General features: G+C 34.8%; 1 protein-coding gene across 1 annotated transcript in view; it reads left to right on the top strand.

Annotated features, from left to right (window-relative positions):
* The window catches only part of LOC149779326 (ceramide kinase-like protein), an 88763-nt gene that overhangs the window by 29970 nt on the left and 39309 nt on the right, over positions 1–19484 (top strand). Inside the window, exons 4-6 of the mRNA XM_089939941.1 lie at positions 11161–11224; positions 12890–13032; positions 15955–16029. Of these exons, the coding sequence (XP_089796067.1) occupies positions 11161–11224; positions 12890–13032; positions 15955–16029 (282 nt within the window). The remainder of the gene's footprint in view (positions 1–11160; positions 11225–12889; positions 13033–15954; positions 16030–19484) is intronic.

Here is a 19484-nt window from a genome sequence, read left to right as displayed (position 1 = left end):
TTATTGATCATAACGAACACGCATGGACGCCCGTGATCACAATATTTCCACGGGATAGAACAGTAAAGTATATACCCGAAGAATTCCTGGGAGAACAATTCTCCAAGGACGGTTTTCTCGCGGAGAGGAAACTATTTGATGCTATTGCCTACTTGTGTAAAAACGACCCTGTATCAATGTGGTTACTTCGCAGCGCTGAAAACGATGCGGATACCTTTGATCAGTTTGTAAGACCAAACGGTGAATTATATCGCACTGAAGCATTTCACAACAGGATGAAAAAAACCGCCATAGAATTTGAGGAGCATGATGAACAACTGCTAACAAATTGTTTTACGATTCCATCGGTTGTAGCTCATGTTGCAGCAAGGAAAAATGCGTGGAGACCAACGCGCAGGGAATTTCTACCGGATGTACAATCCAGTTGTTTGGAATACTATCACGGTGGACTATGGAACACTGAATACAACCGCGACGCTATGATCTCGGTTGATATGGTTGCCTGTTATCCAGCGAGTTTTCTCGGGTATGGATCCGCCGCTGAGTACTTTAGACGATTTGGACACCCCAGTCATGAAATGATTCGTGTTGCTATTAATGGACCACTGCCTGATTTTGATTTAACCGGATTCGCTCGCATAGTATCATTTGAATTCGCGGCAGGACTCCATCGCTGTTGCTATATTTGGATCGGTAGACACATGGCTGAAAAGAGATGGCTGCCAATAGCGCTGCTACGGTATATGATTGATTGTAGCATGCTAGTTTCGTTGATTGTCAGTGACGCGATTATATCATACCGGGCACAGACTGAAGTCTGGTTACCAGAACCGGAGCGTCTAGATAGCATAATTGACGAGTCCAGAAAACACATTGATGCCGACGAGGAATATATCATCGAATGGTCCAGGAGGATATTTAACCAACGAAACCGCGAGGCAAAAGATCTCGGTAGAAGAATAATTGGTAAGTTCACACAAGGTGGAAAAAACCACGACTACAAACGATATTGCTCACGGCTGATTATAGATGACGCAGAATATGATTTCGTAATCAAGGACACAGTGGCAAAAAATAGATACGTGAACTGCAAAACAGCTTTCTTGTCCAATGGAACGAGGTTGGGTACAGTTGTTACCTACAGCGATGGAGACAGCCCGGCGTATCCACATTTGAGGGCGTCTATGCTGGGATATGCCGCTATCAATTTATTCTCGATGATAAATAGATTCCCCGATACCGCGGTTAGAGTAGCCGTTGATTCGTTTTATGTTGACGTAGCGTATAAGGGAAACGTAGCCGAGTTTACTAGTCCGGACGAGAGTTGGGGTACATGGAGAATTAAAAATGAAATACGACGCGATTATTCCCCGTCAGCAGATGTCACCGTTGAGAACAACTACTTACGCGGTGATAAATTGTCAGAATGGTCTAATGCACCATCGTGTTCTGATCCAATTTGTAGACACAAGACGGTTTATTTAAGCGGCTGTGGCGGGTCAGGAAAGACGACTCGGGCAATTGAATTATTTCGAACGCGGGCAAGTATAATCGTGCTTACACCGACTCATAGACTAGCGCGAGAAATAAAACAACGAAATGTTGACGCCGTTACTTATCACAGCTTCTTTCGATACAGCGGCGGTGAGTGGACTCCTGATCGAATGGGTGAAAAATTTATTCCCGACATTATCATCTGGGATGAGATATGTACTGTTTCGTTAGATACTTTACAAATGTTTCTTGAGTGGTTGCTGCGCGCGAATACAGCGGTAATCATGTGTGGGGACCATGGCCAACCACCACCATTTGTCGGCGAGGGTCCACATGATTGGTTAAGGGGTTTTGTGGACTATTATGAAGAAACCGATACTGATTACCGAGCACTTGATGAACAACTGCGCGAGGTTAAGAAATTAATCAGATTACAGCCGGATAGAATTCAATGTGAAATAATTCGCGAGGTGATTCCGGAAACGCCGTTAAATGAATTCTGGGAAACATGGAGACCAAACGATTTGATTGTAGCGAGTAGAAAGATAGTCAGAGACACACTTCAGCGGAAGTTGTTTACGTTGCATAAGGAAAAGTTTCCAACGCGTCCAGTGCCGTTATGTTATAGACCCGCGGACACACGGCGGCAGAACATTGAAGTTGAAATTCCAGGTCGGACAGAAAAACAAATTCTCGTGCTGAATGATATCGTGCTCGTTGATATCAGCGTCGTCGAGGACGCGCTACGTGCTGATAAATCCCCGTGGACGCTAGGATACGCAACAACAATACATTCCTCGCAGGGACTAACCATCACGGACACAATTGTTTGGATAGTTGATAATCGCATCGAATGGTCGAATCTAGTCTATCTTGCAGTGTCCAGAGTACGAAGGATAAATCAGCTTCGAAGAATTGTTATTGACGGAGCCGGTGACGGAGTCACTGACGAAGCCGGCGACAAAGTCACCATCGATGCAAGCGTCATTGATAGAAAACTCTCGGGTTACCGCCAACAGGATAAAAAAAAACAGCGGCGTTTTGATATTGATGCCGAATTAATAATCTCGCTACGACAACAACAGAATAATCACTGCGCGAGTTGCAATTGTATAATGAGTTGGCGTTATTCGGATAAAGACACTCGCCAATTTACCGTGGATAGGATCGATAACAGTCTCGGTCATGTCAAAAACAATGTGAGGTTGACCTGTCTTGAGTGCAATAGACGCAACGGCGCTAGTTAAGACCACGCGGGGGTAATTGAGTATCGTTAGGTATCACTTGTAGTTGCTCGCGTGTAAATCCGCGCTGAGGAGCAGTTGAATCCAGTCTATAGATCGGTGGTCTACCAGTTGATCGTGTTATCGTTGATATGTTATGTGTGGTAACACTCCAAATAGGATCGGTAGCCCTTTTTTTACCGCCTTCAAGCTCTCCTGGTTCATATAGATATCTAACAGTGACATCGCCAAGAATCGGCTTAGAAACGCTATTTATTTTTAATTTTCCGGGTATATACTCGTATTTAATCGCGTCGCTGGGCTTCATGTTGATTACTCGGGTAATCTCGTTATTTAACGCTGCAATTACACCTGGCAACCTTTTAACCCATTCACGAGATCGTTTTTCTTGGATGAATTCCTTCGCGTATTGATATCCAAATAACCGTTCAGCGAGAGTCCGATTGAATCGTTCAACAATTGCCTGATCACGATGTAGCGCAGTATGACCTCGTCGTATCGCGACGCTATGATGTTTCAGCGTTGATAAAACAGCGCCGCGAAATTCACTACCAGGATCAACTTGTAATAGATTTGGCCAGCGCAGAGGACCTCTTCGATAAATCCGCTCAAACGCATCGGCTACTTCAGTTGCTGACTTTGTTTTCAACGGTTCCGCTTGTTTGTATCGACTCGCAACATCAACTACGGTTAGCGCGTATTTGTAACCGTTGTCATGCGGCAGAAATAGTATATCAGCCTGATGAACTTCATTAGGTACGCTGACATCAAAGCGCGAGAAGTTGATTTGTTTAGGCGGTGGTAGATAGATTTGCCATATAGCCTGTTTGGATAACCAATTAGCCGCAGTGGTCTTTGTTACCTTTGCAGCGCTTGCAAGCTTACCAATTGCGGCCTTCCCCTTCCAGTATCCTCTCGGAGAATAATAGATGGAATCCATCGTTTTTCTTGGATGATTGTTATTAATTACCAGCGCCAATCATTAATTTACCTTTCATAGCCGATTTTACCAACCATGAGGCCAATTTTTCTTTGACGGATTTATCAGGAATAGCATTTAGCGCGTGAATTAATTTTACATCCGCGATATGACGCTGTTGCAGATCGCTACTTTTGTAAGCAACATCATGAGCATGACACGCCTTATCAATAGCATTTATCGGATACTCACCTGGATTGGGCTGATCCTGAGCATCGAGTCTAATATCTAATCGTGTTCCGGGGCCACAGTAGTTATATCCTGGGAGGTGTTTTTCTCCTGGATACTTTGCCCACGGTGTTCCGGGGAGTTTTGCCAATTTGGCTGCGATGTCACCTCCTCGCTTTTTTTTAAAACATCTCCGGGTCTAATAGAAATAAATCTAAATTTCTTTGTACCGCATTGTACACACTTACCAGTAAGCGCCGATCTGTTATTTCTTGTCGTAACGGTTGTCATATCATTTGTGCCAGTACGCACTCTACACTTCACACAATATAGATCCATAATTTATGTATAGAGATATGAATATAATTGATTTTTCGGCGACTAAAACAAGAGAACCAGTTAAGCATGTTGCAACGTTACCAAACTCGATCCGGATGATTATCATCGGACCATCTGGATCCGGCAAGACGCAATTGTTACTCAATTTAATAATGAGATGGATGAAGTGGGATAAGTTGTATTTGGTTGCTCCTAGCGTAGATGATCAACGATGCTACGAGGTGTTGAAAGATTTCAACGAGAATGCATCAGCGATCGCTAAAAAAAATGTTATTGAGTTTATTACGGATATCAATGATGCACCGGGTATTGATGATATTGATGGCGACGTTAACAATCTAGTCGTGTACGATGATATTATGTTAGACAATCAAAAAAACCCAGCTAGGATATTTTCCAGAGGCAGGCATAAAAACACTGACGTGATATATGTCACTCAACGATACACTCAGATTCCAAAAGTAATTAGAGACAACTGTAATATTCTTGCTGTGTTCAACGGCGTTGATACACACACGCTACGAAATATTTGGCAGACATGGTGCGGCGGTGACATGGACTTTAATGTTTTTCGAAACTTTTTTAGTCATGCTCAGTCGACCCCACATGGATTCGTAACGATAAATTTACATGATCCTCGGACACGATATCGTATCGGACTTGACCAAATATTCGGTTAGTTGTAAATAATTTTCATTGTAAATAACCACTTAGCAGCAGAGGGGGCGATGACATCGACGCGGTCGTCGATGTGCTTACCGGACGCTGACGACACTGGGGATCGGCGCGCAGAAGGTGTTAATTAAACCAAATGACGTCACCATCGTGTAGGATGGACCGTCGTCGTTTTTTTTTTACCAGGCGCTGACGACACTAGATCGTTGAGTGCAGAAAGTATTAATTAAGCAAAATAACGATTGGACAAAATGTCCGATTCGCCCCCTCTGCTGCTATATGTGTGTGTTTGTGTGTGTTTCTCTCAGTTTATGTAACAAGATGAATTTGTGTTCTTTAAGCAACAAGTGCAAATTTGATGATTTTTAAAAATAGTTGTTCGGCTGTTAATGTATAGAGATATGTTGATAGAGCACTGTTTTCCGTACCTTTATGCAGTGGACCTTTTATGGGAATAGATGTACCAGTATAACTAATTTTAATGCTAGAGAAATGGACATCAGCCTGTAAATCTTATTTTGTTGCAGAGAGGGTTGTTTTACTTGGTCCCTTAAATAGTTATATTTTTACTTCAGTATTTCACCTTAGTTCATCCTTACTGAATGTTACTGTGACCAAACTTAATAATGCGAGGAAATTATTGTCTTGTGAGTGCTTGCAAAAGCAAGATGTTGTTATCACGTTTTGGCAACAGCATTGATGGCATCTTTGTCAGTGACAATTTTTTTTTTTTTGGTTTTACATTTTTTTGAAAGGCATAAACGATTCTATTCAGTGGAAACTTTGGTACCATACTGTAAAATCAGGGTCATATACATGTATCTTCAAATAAACGTATATAGAAAATAAACTTAAACAGGCATTTCTTTCAGTTGCAAAAATTATACACATGTGCAAGGGAAGAAACTTTAGGACCTAAGATTTGCTCCTTGATTCTAATTTGGTTCCTAATTAGGCAAGCTAGCATGATTATTTATCTTTTGTTCTTGCACTTAATCTGCCTCTTGTGCATTAATTGTTTTTCAGAAGTGATCTTTTTAGTATATGATATTGAAGCTATTTGATAAGTATAGATATGGAAACTTTATGATAATATGGGACTACATTTAATTTTTGTAAGATTTCTATGGTCTTAAAATGTGTAACAGAAAGAAGCGAAACCAAGAAGTTTAGTAAAATCAACAAATAATTTATTTCAATACAAAGTGAAACTTCAAATAGCATTTGCGGTATTGTAAAATAAATCCTAAATAATCCAAAATGTTCTCTCGCAAGTCCAATTGTATAGAATGTTACAAATTATTTCTAATAATCTTGAATGTCCTGATGTACCAAGAGTCTTGGATTTCATGATGTACCACAATGATATAACTGAGGAAGTCATTAAATTAATTCTCAGTAATCCCAAGATAGTGATTTAGTCCAAAAGTCAATGAGAACTTTGTAATTTCAATGAATAATTGAATAAATAATTCCTCTCAAAACTGAAAGCAACTACAAGTGATTCCACAGGCTGATTATAAAATAGGAGTGAATAATTGTTTACCAAATCTGTTTATATTGAAACTTTACTTGACCTGTGATGCAATAGATTTTCTGGAAAAACCCACTAACTCAAAGCAAGGTCAGGTTTTGTACTTAAAATATAATTAGACAACTTGTTTATTCCTAAAAACATGACTTAAATCAGGTAGACAGAAGTCCATTTTCACAACCTTAAATCGAGAACATTATAAATTTCAGTTGCACAGTATTAATTAAATATATATGACACTGTTACTACTTAAAAATAAGCATATACACTTGTTTTATAGATTTTACAGTATTTCTGTATGCCAAAAGCTTGTATCCTGACATGCAAGGATGTGTTTGTTGCCTGCTTTATCTGATCTTGTTATTTTCATAATACAGTTTGACAGTGATACATGTTGTTTCATTAAACTCTTGCTTAACATATACAAAATAAATATAGCAGTGAAAATAGGTCATTTAGAGAAAACTCAGTATGGACTTAAAAATATTGATTCTGCAATTTTTTATTCCAAAAGGGAAACATGAAAACATATTGGTTGGTCCAGTTGGAAACACTTGATGTTTTTGATCCCATTTTTATGAAAGAATACTGTAAATTAAGATATTTTTGTGGGTGTCAGTTTTAAATGCCTGGGAAAAATTACATTTGTTTCAGTACTTTAATTCATGGTCTGGTGAAAGAATCCTATTATTTCTAAAGTAAGATCATCATTAGTCATTGGTCTTTAAAGTTGTGTTTTGTAATAATGTACAATCCAAAAAAATTAGTAAATGTAGTGAATTCAAAGCATAGACCCTGATCTGCCATCAATAATTAGCTGGCAGGCCAGGGTCTTTGTTGTATATTCTACTTATTAGTTCTAACAAACTGCATGGACCTAGATCTACCACCTTATTATATGATGGCAGATCTGGGTCTATACAGTTTGCAGTATGATCTGACATTTAAGCATGTATATATAGAAACAGTAATTTCATAAAGAATAGTGATTACCCTTACCATGTGGATGTTGGTGAAGAGAAAATGGAATCATTTACTTACATATCAGGCTTATACATACTGTTGCATAAAGGTCAATGAATCAGTCAAGTAGATGATAAACTGTGTTAACTTCGTCATGCATCTTTAATTTGTAATGTTATTTTTTAGCAGCTTTGGTTTTATTAGTTGATGAAGTTCTCTATCTTTATATACATACCAAAATGTTTCTTTTCCACAAATCTCTTTTGTCAAAAACACTGAATAAGGTAACTCTGTTGTGTTCAAAACACTGAATAAGATGACTATCATGTGTTAAAAACACTGAATAAGATAACTCTGTTGTGTTCAAAACACTGAATAAGATGACTATCTTGTGTTAAAAACACTGAATAAGATAACTCTGTTGTGTTTAAAGCAATGAATAAGATAACTATCTTGTTTCAAAAACACTGAATAAGATAACTCTGTTGTGTTAAAAGCAATGAAGAAGATAACTATCTTGTGTCAAAAACACTGAAGAAGATAACTCTGTTGTGTTAAAAGCAATGAGTAAGATAACTATCTTGTTTCAGAAACACTGAATAAGATAACTCTGTTGTGTTGAAAACAATGAATAACATAACTCTGTTGTGTTAAAAACACTGAATAAGATAACTCTGTTGTGCTAAAAACAATGGAGAAGATAACTGTATTGTGTCAAAAACATTGAATAAGATAACTGTTGTGTTAAAAACATTGAATAAGATAACTATGTTGTGTTAAAAGCAATGAATAAGATAACTGTTGTTAAAAGCAATGAATAAGCTAGCTGTCTTGTGTCTAAAACAATGAATAAGATAACTATATTGTGTTAAAAACTGAATAAGATAACTGTTGTGCTGAAAACAATGAAGAAGACAGCTGTCTTGTGTCTAAAACAATAAGATAACTCATTTGTCTTAAAAACAATGAATATAGATAACTCAGTTGTGTTAAAAGCAATGAATAAGATAACTATGTTGTGTTAAAAGCAATGAATAAGATAACTGTTGTTAAACGCAATGAATAAGCTAGCTGTATTGTGTCTAAAACAATGAATAAGATAACTCTATTGTGTTAAAAACTGAATAAGATAACTGTTGTGCTAAAAACAATGAAGATAGCTGTCTTGTGTCTAAAACAATAAGATAACTCATTTGTGTTAAAAACAATGAATAAGATAACTCAGTTGTGTTAAAAGCAATGAATAAGATAACTCTGTTGTGCTAAAAACAATGAAGAAGATAACTGTCTTGTGTCAAAAATATTGAATAAGATAACTCTGTTGTGTTAAAAGTAATAAATAAGATAACTGTTGTTAAAAGCAATGAATAAGATAACTCTGTTGTGTTAAAAATACTGAATAAGATAACTCTTTTGTGTTAAAACACTGAATAAGATAACTATGTTGTGTTAAAAACACTGAATATGATAACTCTGTTGTGCTAAAAACAATGAAGAAGATAACTCTCTTGTGTCAAAAATATTGAATAAGATAACTCTGTTGTGTTAAAAGTAATAAATAAGATAACTGTTGTTAAAAGCAATGAATAAGCTAGCTGTCTTGTGTCGAAAACAATGAATAAGATAACTCATTTGTGTTAAAAACTGAATAAGATAACTCTGTTGTGCTAAAAACAATGAAGAAGATAGCTGTCCTGTGTCTAAAACAATGATAAAGATAACTCTGTGTTTAAAACAATGAACAGAATAACTCAGTTGTGTTAAAAGCAATGAATAAGATAAATAACTCAGCTGTGTTAAAAACAATGAATAAGATAGCTCAGTTGTGTTGAAAGCAATGAATAAGATAACTCAGTTGTGTCTAAAACAATGAATAAGATAACTCAGTTGTGTTAAAAACTGAATAAGATAACTGTTGTGCTGAAAACAATGAAGAAGATAAATGTCTTGTGTCGAAAACAATGAATAAGATAACTCATTTGTGTTAAAAACTGAATAAGATAACTACCTTGTGCTACAAACTGAATCAGATAGCTCTGTTTTGCTAAAAACAGTTAAGAAGATAGCTGTCTTGTGTCTAAAACAATGAATAAGATAACTCAGTTGTGTTAAAAGCAATGAAAAAGATAACTCTGTTGCTAAAAGCAATGAATAAGATAACTGTCTTGTGTCAGAAACACTGAATAAGATAACTCTGTTGTGAGCTTAAAACTCACTTATTATGACTGCAAGAACAAACTTAAAGACCTAATAATGTTTTCTACCTTAATATTTTCAGGATGTTTTCCAATTTCATGGTGTTTGTTTTTTGTAATCATATCATTATATATTTTTTTATGTTATAGGTGTTGTCTAATGTTGTAAAGCGCTTAGAGCTTCTAAAGATTAGGTGCTATACAAAGTCCTCATTATTATTATAATCATTATTAAAAACAATGAATAAGATAACTCTGTTTTGTTAAAAACAATGAATAAGATAACTGTTGTGTTAAAAACACTGAATAAGATAACTCTGTTTTGTTAAAAACTGTATAAGACACCTCTGTTGTGCTAAAAACAATGAAGAAGATAACTGTTTTGTGTCTAAAACAATGAATAAGATAACTCTATTGTACTAAAAACAATGAAGAAGATAACTGTCTTGTGTCTAAAACAATGACTAAGATAACTCAGTTGTGTTAAAAACTGAATAAGATAATTCTGTTGTGTTAAAAACACTGAAGAAGATAACTCTGTTGTGCTAAAAACAATGCAGAAGACAGCTGTCTTGTGTCTAAAACAATGAATAAGATAACTCCATTGTGCTAAAACAATGCAGAAGACAGCTGTCTCGTGTCTAAAACCAAATAAGATAACTCATTTATGTTAAAAGCTGAATAAGATAACTCTGTTGTGTTAAAAACTGAATAAGATAACTCTGTTGTGTCTGAAACAATGACTTAGATAGCTCAGTTGTGTTAAAACCTGAATAAGATAACTCTTGTGCTAAAAACAATGAAGAAGATAACTATCTTGTGTCAAAAACAATGAATAAGATAATTCTGTTGTGTTAAAAACACTGAAGAAGATAACTCTGTTGTGCTAAAAACAATGCAGAAGACAGCTGTCTTGTGTCTAAAACAATGAATAAGATAACTCCATTGTGCTAAAACAATGCAGAAGACAGCTGTCTCGTGTCTAAAACCAAATAAGATAACTCATTTATGTTAAAAGCTGAATAAGATAACTCTGTTGTGTTAAAAACAATGAATAAGATAACTCTGTTGTGTTAAAAACTGAATAAGATAACTCTGTTGTGTCTGAAACAATGACTTAGATAGCTCAGTTGTGTTAAAACCTGAATAAGATAACTCTTGTGCTAAAAACAATGAAGAAGATAACTATCTTGTGTCAAAAACAATGTATATGATAACTCTCTTGTGTCAGAAACATTGAATAAGATAATCCTTGTATCACAAACAATAAATAATTACTGTGTCAAACAGTGAGTAAAATAACTCTCCTGTGTCAAATCAGCGAATAAGATAACTCTTTTGTGTCAAATGAATGAATAAGATAACTCTCTTGTGTCAAAAACAATGAATAAGGTAACTCTCTTGTTTAAGATAACTCTTGTGTCAAAAATAATTCATGTGTAAGATAACTCATGTGTATGATAACTGTTGTTTCAGTAACTCTTGCATCAGAAAAAATGAATAAGGTAACTCTTTAGTAGGATTTTCAAGATGGCCATTATTGGTGTGAACTTTTTTCATTTGTTTCAGAAGTGCAACATACTGAATTCATCAAGCAGGAGATGATACATATAAACATTGATGACTATGATGCGTAAGTAATGAAGAATGTCTTGGATTTTTTATCTCAACTTTCCTCCCATATGGTCCATACAATAAATCATACCATTCTACTACAGTAGCTTTACTGTTGTAAAGACCTCTGATACTATAGTTATTGTATTTTAAGGCCCTGCTTAGTGATATGCCCATTCCACACTTCTGTATACAAATTCTTGCAGCAATTGTATTTGATAAAGCTTTCTTTATTGATAAGCCTACCCAGTTTGCATACAGGCTTGATGTAGGAGAAATACTGTAAAGAGGAATCTTTTTTCTGTTTTTATTCTTAAATGCAATATACTAGTGTAGAAATATTTGATTTAATTCTGCAAAATATTTTTCTGTCATAAACTTCCTTTTATTTGTAAGTGAATGGCATAGGGGTGGTATTAATTCATCGCTCTTTTAGTATATAACCTGTCTCATCCTGAGGTCATTGTAACTTTTTTCATCATATGCCTTAGAACACCTCCTGAAAAATTTGCATCCATTGTACATTACTTCAGTTAATTTAAAGATCTCAGATCTGCTCTGAACCTAATTATTTTCAAAATTTCTGCTTTTCAAAAAGAATATATTTCTGTTAAAAAGAATTCATTTTGTTTTAATGCATTCTGCATGTATAATTTACAGTAGATTAAAACAAAAAGAAAATTACTAGCCTGCTTTCAATCAGCTGATCATTGTTATGACATGATTTTGCAATAAATTGTAAATTTTCATAAAAAATAGTTTTTGTTGTTGCAACAATGCCTAATTCTGACCAGATTTTTAATGTATGGTTTTTGACATTTGAAATTTAATTAAAATAAATTACCTATTTTCGGATGCAGAATACTTCTAATCATACCTCAAACATTAGTTAACTTTAAGATGAAAGATCATTACTGAACTAAGCTATTTTCAGAGTGATACTTTGGAAAAATAACTTGTCTGAATTATTTTCATTTTCTTAGTGTGTGAAGATGCATTCTGCTTGCACACTTTACCAAACGTAAAAATAACATAAATACCTGTCATAGCAGTATGTATTTAAATCAGCCTATCTGGGTTCTTACCTGATTTTGAGATAACTGTTACAGTTTGTTTAGGCAAAATGAGAGCACATGTAATACAGTAGTCTGCCTCATGAGTATGGATCTTTGAATTACGCATAGCTATATAAGAATCGAGAACCAGACATACAATGGGATAACATCTGCATCAACATTAGACATGCATGCGCTTATGGAACAAGGTCAAAATGTCCAGAATTGAGTGAATATTTTGTTTACAAACAATGCAATCAGATTTTAAATATTATTTTGGCAGTGGTAATATATAACCATTTTCTTACTTAATAAACTTGATTTGGTATTCTGATAAACTAACATTGGACAAACTGATAAACAAACATAAATGGGCAAACTTTGATCCAGCCTGACATTTTGTGTCCCACTCCCAGGTTTTTCATCACATAGATGCAAGACAGTATCTTTCTCCTTTTGGATAGATTATTTTAAGTCCAGTTCACAAAATTTTGCACCGGGTGACCTCTGATTGCAACATAATTTTCACACTCTTGGTTTGACATAACAAGAAAACCATTTTCAGCTATTATATTTTGGATCGTCAGTTAGTGGACTGTTGGTACTGAATCTTTTCGGTTTTCTTGCAGAATTATTGCAATGGGAGGTGATGGGACAGTAAATCAAGTGGTAGATGGCTTGCTGACCCGATCACAGAAGGATAAAGATATTGAACTGAAACCAGGCTTTTCTCCAACAAAAGCCAAAGTTCCTTTGGGTATTATTCCTATAGGTAATTACTAGTTATTATCTTTATGTCTTATAGTAAGGTTACACTAGTAATTTTTATCTTTTTAATTGTTTTGTTCATTGTTTCAGACTAAATCTATCAGATCTGTAATTGCCCAATGGTCTTATTTCTTTTTTAATTGAATTCAGTCAGTGATAGAAAAAATAACAATGCAGATTTCAATCCATCCATAAGTCAAATCTGACAGATAATCATTTGACAATGTGGTGGATCCAGTACTCCAATTTACAAAGATACTCCAGGATGTTGTTAGAGATACAATAACAAAACCCCTGGCAATTCCTAACCATGTCAGCAAGGCATAGTTTGACAATGCATGCAAAGACGCCATCCAGGATTAGAAAAAAGTCCTTCAGCATTTTAATGTTCATCCAACAACTAAAAATCAGAATAATTACTGTATTTACCATTATTTATTGTGTATACCAATAATTACTGTATATGCCATTATTTACTGTATATACCAATAACAACTGTATATACCAATAATTACTGTATATGCCATTATTTACTGTATATACTAATAATTACTGTATATACCAATAATTACTGTATTAGCAGATAATTAATGTATATGGCAGTAAATAGTCTTTACTAATAATTACAGTATTTACCAATAATTGCTAATAAATGCTGTAGATCCCAAAAATTAATGCATATACTAATGTAAAGTTTGTCATAACATTAGAGAGAACAAAAGGTACACATGGAGATCCTATGTTTCTAGGTTTAACTCTTGCTTTCTCTTAAGTCAGTATAGAATATGGTCTGAAAAATCCTTGACAAAAATAAAAGCAGCTGTATCAAGTACTGTATGAACAAATCTGATGCAGTGGTCACATATGTAGTAGAAATCTCAGGTACATTGGCCAACACATTCTCAAAGAACTCCTCACAAAGATCATTTTAGTCTGAAAACTATCACCATATCAAAAACTTGAAAGGTTCCACAAAATTTCATATATGCTAATACTGAAGATTGCAATAAAACTTTTACTCTCACTCTCTTAATCGATGACCTGACATTTCAGCAGGACTAGATGATATTCACTATCAACTTTGGAAACACTTACTAGACAACCATTCTAAATACACTGCTGAACATTTTTAATAAAATATGGGAAAACTGGTGACTTCTCATAGATTTGGTGAGTAGCAAGTACCCAAGCCTGGAAAAGACCATTTTATCTTAAACAATTATTTGCAAGACCATGGAATGGATGATAGATGATTGACTACTATGGTATCTTGAATCCAACAAATTACAGACATTCAGTGTGGAATCAGACACCAGAGATGCATGATAGACCATCTTGTCAGACTTATTAGAACAGTGTTCCTTAAAAAACAAACAAACATATAGTTGACATCTTTGTTGTCTTGGAGAAAGCTGATGACACCACATGAATGTACAAAATAATGCATGACCTACTCAACCAGTTCCCCAAACCCCTCCTCCAGCAAATTGGAGACAGACCCCCAATTCCAAGGTTACTCCACACTCCATTCATAATATGGTATAATTCTTATCTGCTTGTGCAACTTTCAAAAGTATTGTGGTGCAGCATACAATTGGTAACAGTCATATAGCAAGAAAACTGCCAGTAGACTGGATTGCAAACCATGAATACTGTAAAGTCATTTTTATTCATGGCGTGCCAGTCCAAAAATTAGTTGCATCTGAATGACACGGGTGAAACTTCAGTGCATTTGACCTTTTTGGAACCAACCAAACCACATCTGTTTGTTTTATCATACTATGTTAACTACACTATGATGAATTCAATAAGCATTTAATTTTCTATTTAGGCTTTAATTGCTGTTTTCTGTGAAGTGCAGATAATGTTTGCACTGGTTAGCAAATCTTGAGGAAACATCTTAGGAATTACAGTATGGTGTAATAACAGCTCACTGGCCCAATTAGTGTAGTTATACAAAAGAAATGACCTTAACATCAAACCCTAAACTTGAAAACATGAGCTCAACCCAGAGGTAAGCACAAATCACTGAACCATAAAATCTAAGTCTATGGGTCACAATGGCCTAGGTTTCACTGATTGCAGCAGTACTCATGATCCATTTACATATTAAGTTATAATACTCTATATTTCATAGTGTCTAAAATGATTAACTAATTCCCAAGGTTGGTGGTTACTCTTTAGTGAGCATAATTTTTCAAGTTGATGTTTTTTTTTGAGAGTTATACCCCATTTTACAGTGCTGTTATGTGGGCATCCATGTTGTGATGTGTGGACACATTTGTAGTTTTATTCTAACTTTGGATAAATTGAAAAATCGTGCTGCCATGGAACTGCTGGTTCAAAACCAGAAAAAGGTGGAGTGTTCATAATATTTCCCATTAGGGCTGATGTTAGTTTGCTATAGTTACTGATGGCAGTTGGTTTCCTCACAGAAAACATTACCTACTATATTTAATTTGATTTACAAAGAATATCCAGAATAAATAGTGAAAGTAATTGAAAGTATGTGGACTATTAGTCAAAAGAAAGCAACATGTCATAAATTTGAAAAGTGAAATGACATGAATGTCTTTTCTTGCATTCCAAAGTTACACTTGCCAAGTTGTATTTGCATGTTTCAATGGGTAGATGAAGTTACTTGATGGTATGGTAGATTCGACCAGCAAAGGCGTGAACCACACTGCACCACTGGCTACCAATGATTACCAGTGGCTGTCAGTTGTGACCAATATGTTACCATCAGCATACATGGCTACCTGCAAGTATGTAAAGACTATCTAAAAGAAATTATTGTATGTACTTGTGTACAAATTGGATCCAACCACAAACAACATACACTTGGACCAACCTCATATGATGTGTTTGTTATCTACAGTTGGACCTAGTATGCTCACATTAATTGATAATTTCTCATTTTCTTCAGGTGTTACGAATTACATTGCTAGATCTGTCATGGGATCCTCTGATATGATTAATGCTGTCCTGCACATTATGCTTGGTAAGCAACTGTAGATATGGAAATATAATTGTCTGTTTCGATTTTTTTGTCTTTTGTTTGTTCTTCATAATTTTTTTTCACCGAAATTATCTTATTTCCAAATTTGATACACTATACTCCTGTTATATCTTGGGATAAGATACAGTAGGCGATTGTTTTTCGAGTCCCATAACATATAATTAAACGTTTTGTTATCTAGATAGTATATCCTAAACTTATGTACATGAAACAAATTGTATTGAAATTGCTATCCCCACCCCTGCATGTTACAATAAAGTTGATAAATAGAATGCTGTTTTGAAAATACACAATAACAAACTAACCTTGTACTGTTCTTGTTTATTTTTATATTTTGTTCTTCATAAGCAGTTTATGTGCAACAGTAACAAATCCACTATCCAAAATCTGCATGGTCCAACACATACCTATTATGCATGTCTTATGCAGAGTAAAAGTAAAAGTATGGACATATTGTTCAATGATGTGAAGGTGTATAAACAAATCATGTTTGGTTGTTCTCAGGGGTTTCAGCTTGTTATCAGATTGAAGATTGGATCTGACAAAATCACAGAATTAGAGAGAGAGAGAGAGAGAAGAACTGATTGGTTCAGTGATCCATTTATTCATACAATACAGTTTGTTATATCCAGGTTAACAATATAACAATATTTCACAATGGAAATTCATTATTAAATACATTTCCTGCGAGTGCAAATGACTAATTTTGCTAGCATCATTACAAAAGTATTCTTAAAGACTGTGGATTCCGTTATACCCTGCAGACAACAATGTCTTTTTGTATTAGTTATGATAACAAGATGGCAAACAATAGAAGCCAATTTTCTTTTATACACAAAGTAGGTTGACTTAGGGAAAGCAACCATGGTTTCTTTTTACTGGAATATCAAAAATAAATTGAAAAGATGTAACAGTTGGGCTCTTTTACTGACACTTTGAGCATACATTATGTGAAATCTATTAAAGTATATGCAGCAACTTAATAGGTTTCTTTTGTGCTGCATGATCACAGGAAGTTCAGATAAACTGTTTTCTGAATATAGGACTGCTTGGCATTGAGCAAGTATCACATTTGTGGCATGATCAGAGGGTTAGGAAAACAAAGCAAGTGCTGCCATTTAAAGTTAAGGGTTTTCAACTGGCAGATATCTAAAGAAATATTACCTGGGAATTAGACCTAGCATAAAAAAAAAGCAAATATAATTAAAATCAGAATTTTTTATTGCATCAAACACTGTATAAAGAAGAAATATAATACAAATAGGAGTTGTTTGGACTTGCATGAAAATGGAACCAGTATATTTACTTGTAAACACCAGAGGGGAACAAGATTGATGGATGCTTTACTCTGTTTCAAGCAATATCTAATTTACAATTTTAAATGATTAAAATTTAAATGAATGTAGGTACTGGTATTGTGTAATAAATACTACATTAAAACAGAAAATGCAGTACATACCATAGTCTGTATGCATTTTGTGATGGAAATAGTGGCAAAAAAATATAAAAATATTTGGAATTTAAAGTATTTTGAATGTGTTGCACCTAGATTTATAAAAGTTTGTTATTCAGAAGTTTGCATTTTGAAAAAAGGGACATGTAGCCAAGTTCAAATTTTTCAAGCCTGATGAAATTTTGTCTGTGGAGTGGTTCCTCTGCATAGTTAGGCCTACCATAACAACCATGTAGAAAACGCTTTTTTCAGATTCTTCTGTGGAAGAGCTATGCCAATTTTGATGAAACTCTTTTAGAATTAACTTTGAGATGGCTCCTTAACAGCAATATGAAAAACTCATTTTAACATCATTTCTAGAATATTTGATACATTTTTTCCCCTCAAATTTGGTAGGAATGTCTGGGATTATACTCTGTCAGGTTTTTTTGCAGGGTGGCTTGAAGATCCATAGCAGTGGTGTGGCTTTTTTAACATCCTTGTGGAAACTCTGCCTTCAGCTTCTCTAGAATTGCTTAAACAATTTTGATGAAAAATTTTCAGATGACATGCCCTTTCATATTTGTTTCTAAGGTTGCTCTGCAGTGGTGTGGTTTTCATAGCAGCTGGGTAGAAAACCTATTTTTCACTTTTCCAAAATGGCAAAGCCAGTTTTGATCACACTTGACATGATTTTTCTTATATAATGTTCTTCTATAATTATTTGAAATATTTACCTTAGCAATAGTGTGGTTTTAATAGCAACCAGGTAATATATTTTTTTTTCTTCTCATTTCTTCTTCAGAATGTATGAGCCAATTTGGCAAAGTTTCCATTGCAGTCAGGTGGAAAACCACCTTATTTTACTTACAGATCTTCATCCAGTATAGCTGTTGTTAGTAATATATACAAAAAAATCCATCACAGAATGACTTTCTCTTTAAAACCTGCTGCACCATATCAGACTGAATTGATAGGTAGAGTCAAGGCATGAACACCTTTAACATTCAAAATATGAAAGATGGCAATATGGTATCTAGTTCTGCTGAAGTTACACTAAGTAGAAATACAGTTGGACTACATATCAAATACCACCAATTTCAGCCAGATAGCTGGAAATGATTCAGCCAAATAACTGAATTTATTGAGACACAGGATTTGTTTAAAAAAATGCAAGTTACCTACCTTATTACTATAACACTTTAATTGTATATGAAATTATGCCAGATATGTGATATCAGGCCTGCTTTGCCCTTTTGTTTTCAGATCCCCTGTTCTTGAATTTGCTCACAGATCTTTATTGAGACCACTGACCCCATCTACTATTTGACTAATCCTGTGTGATTTGTTTTTCAGGAGACTCAAAACTATAGGTGAACAAAACTTGCAAAATTTGTTCCTTTTATTTAACTTGCAACATACACTTGCATCCCCAGGCTTTATTCAGGATCAGAAATCTTTGCTGTTGTCCACTCATCATTAAACATCTTATCAATTAGGACACCTCTCTTTCTCAGTCAGTGTAAATTGTATTCAGGTACTTACGACAGAAAACCCATTCATGGCCGCACAGACACACATATGGAAGATAATGATCACACTTTATACACAGAGGTGCAGACATTTAACTAAACATTATCAGAAAATTGAAATGTTTGCTGCTGACGGTTTACATTATTTTTCTTCTTCAAAACACTGTCAAATTTCATTATACACTAGTCCCTTGCCGTAACAAAAGATTTTGGGTCCATAGGAAATTTTATAGAATGGCATTTGTTGTAACAAGTATTTTCTTTATGTATAACTTAATAAGCAATCTCTAGGATCCAGTTTGGATGTTTGTAATAGCATGGTTCGTTTTAGTGAGGGTTTCCTGTATATTCTCTCACCCGTTACTGTATTTTATGCTAAGTGCTATGTACCAACAGGTCTGGGTGTAGTTAGGCATATCCGTCAATCATTTTATTGTACACATTTGCTAATATTGGATTGGAGCTTGCTTCAT

The sequence above is a fragment of the Sinohyriopsis cumingii genome, chromosome 17 (genome assembly GCF_028554795.1).
Source record: "Sinohyriopsis cumingii isolate HCF-2022 chromosome 17, ASM2855479v2, whole genome shotgun sequence".
In the NCBI taxonomy this organism is placed as follows: domain Eukaryota; kingdom Metazoa; phylum Mollusca; class Bivalvia; order Unionida; family Unionidae; genus Sinohyriopsis; species Sinohyriopsis cumingii.
The sequence above is the reverse complement of the archived record's forward strand: the minus strand, read 5'-3'. Positions and strand labels throughout refer to the sequence as shown.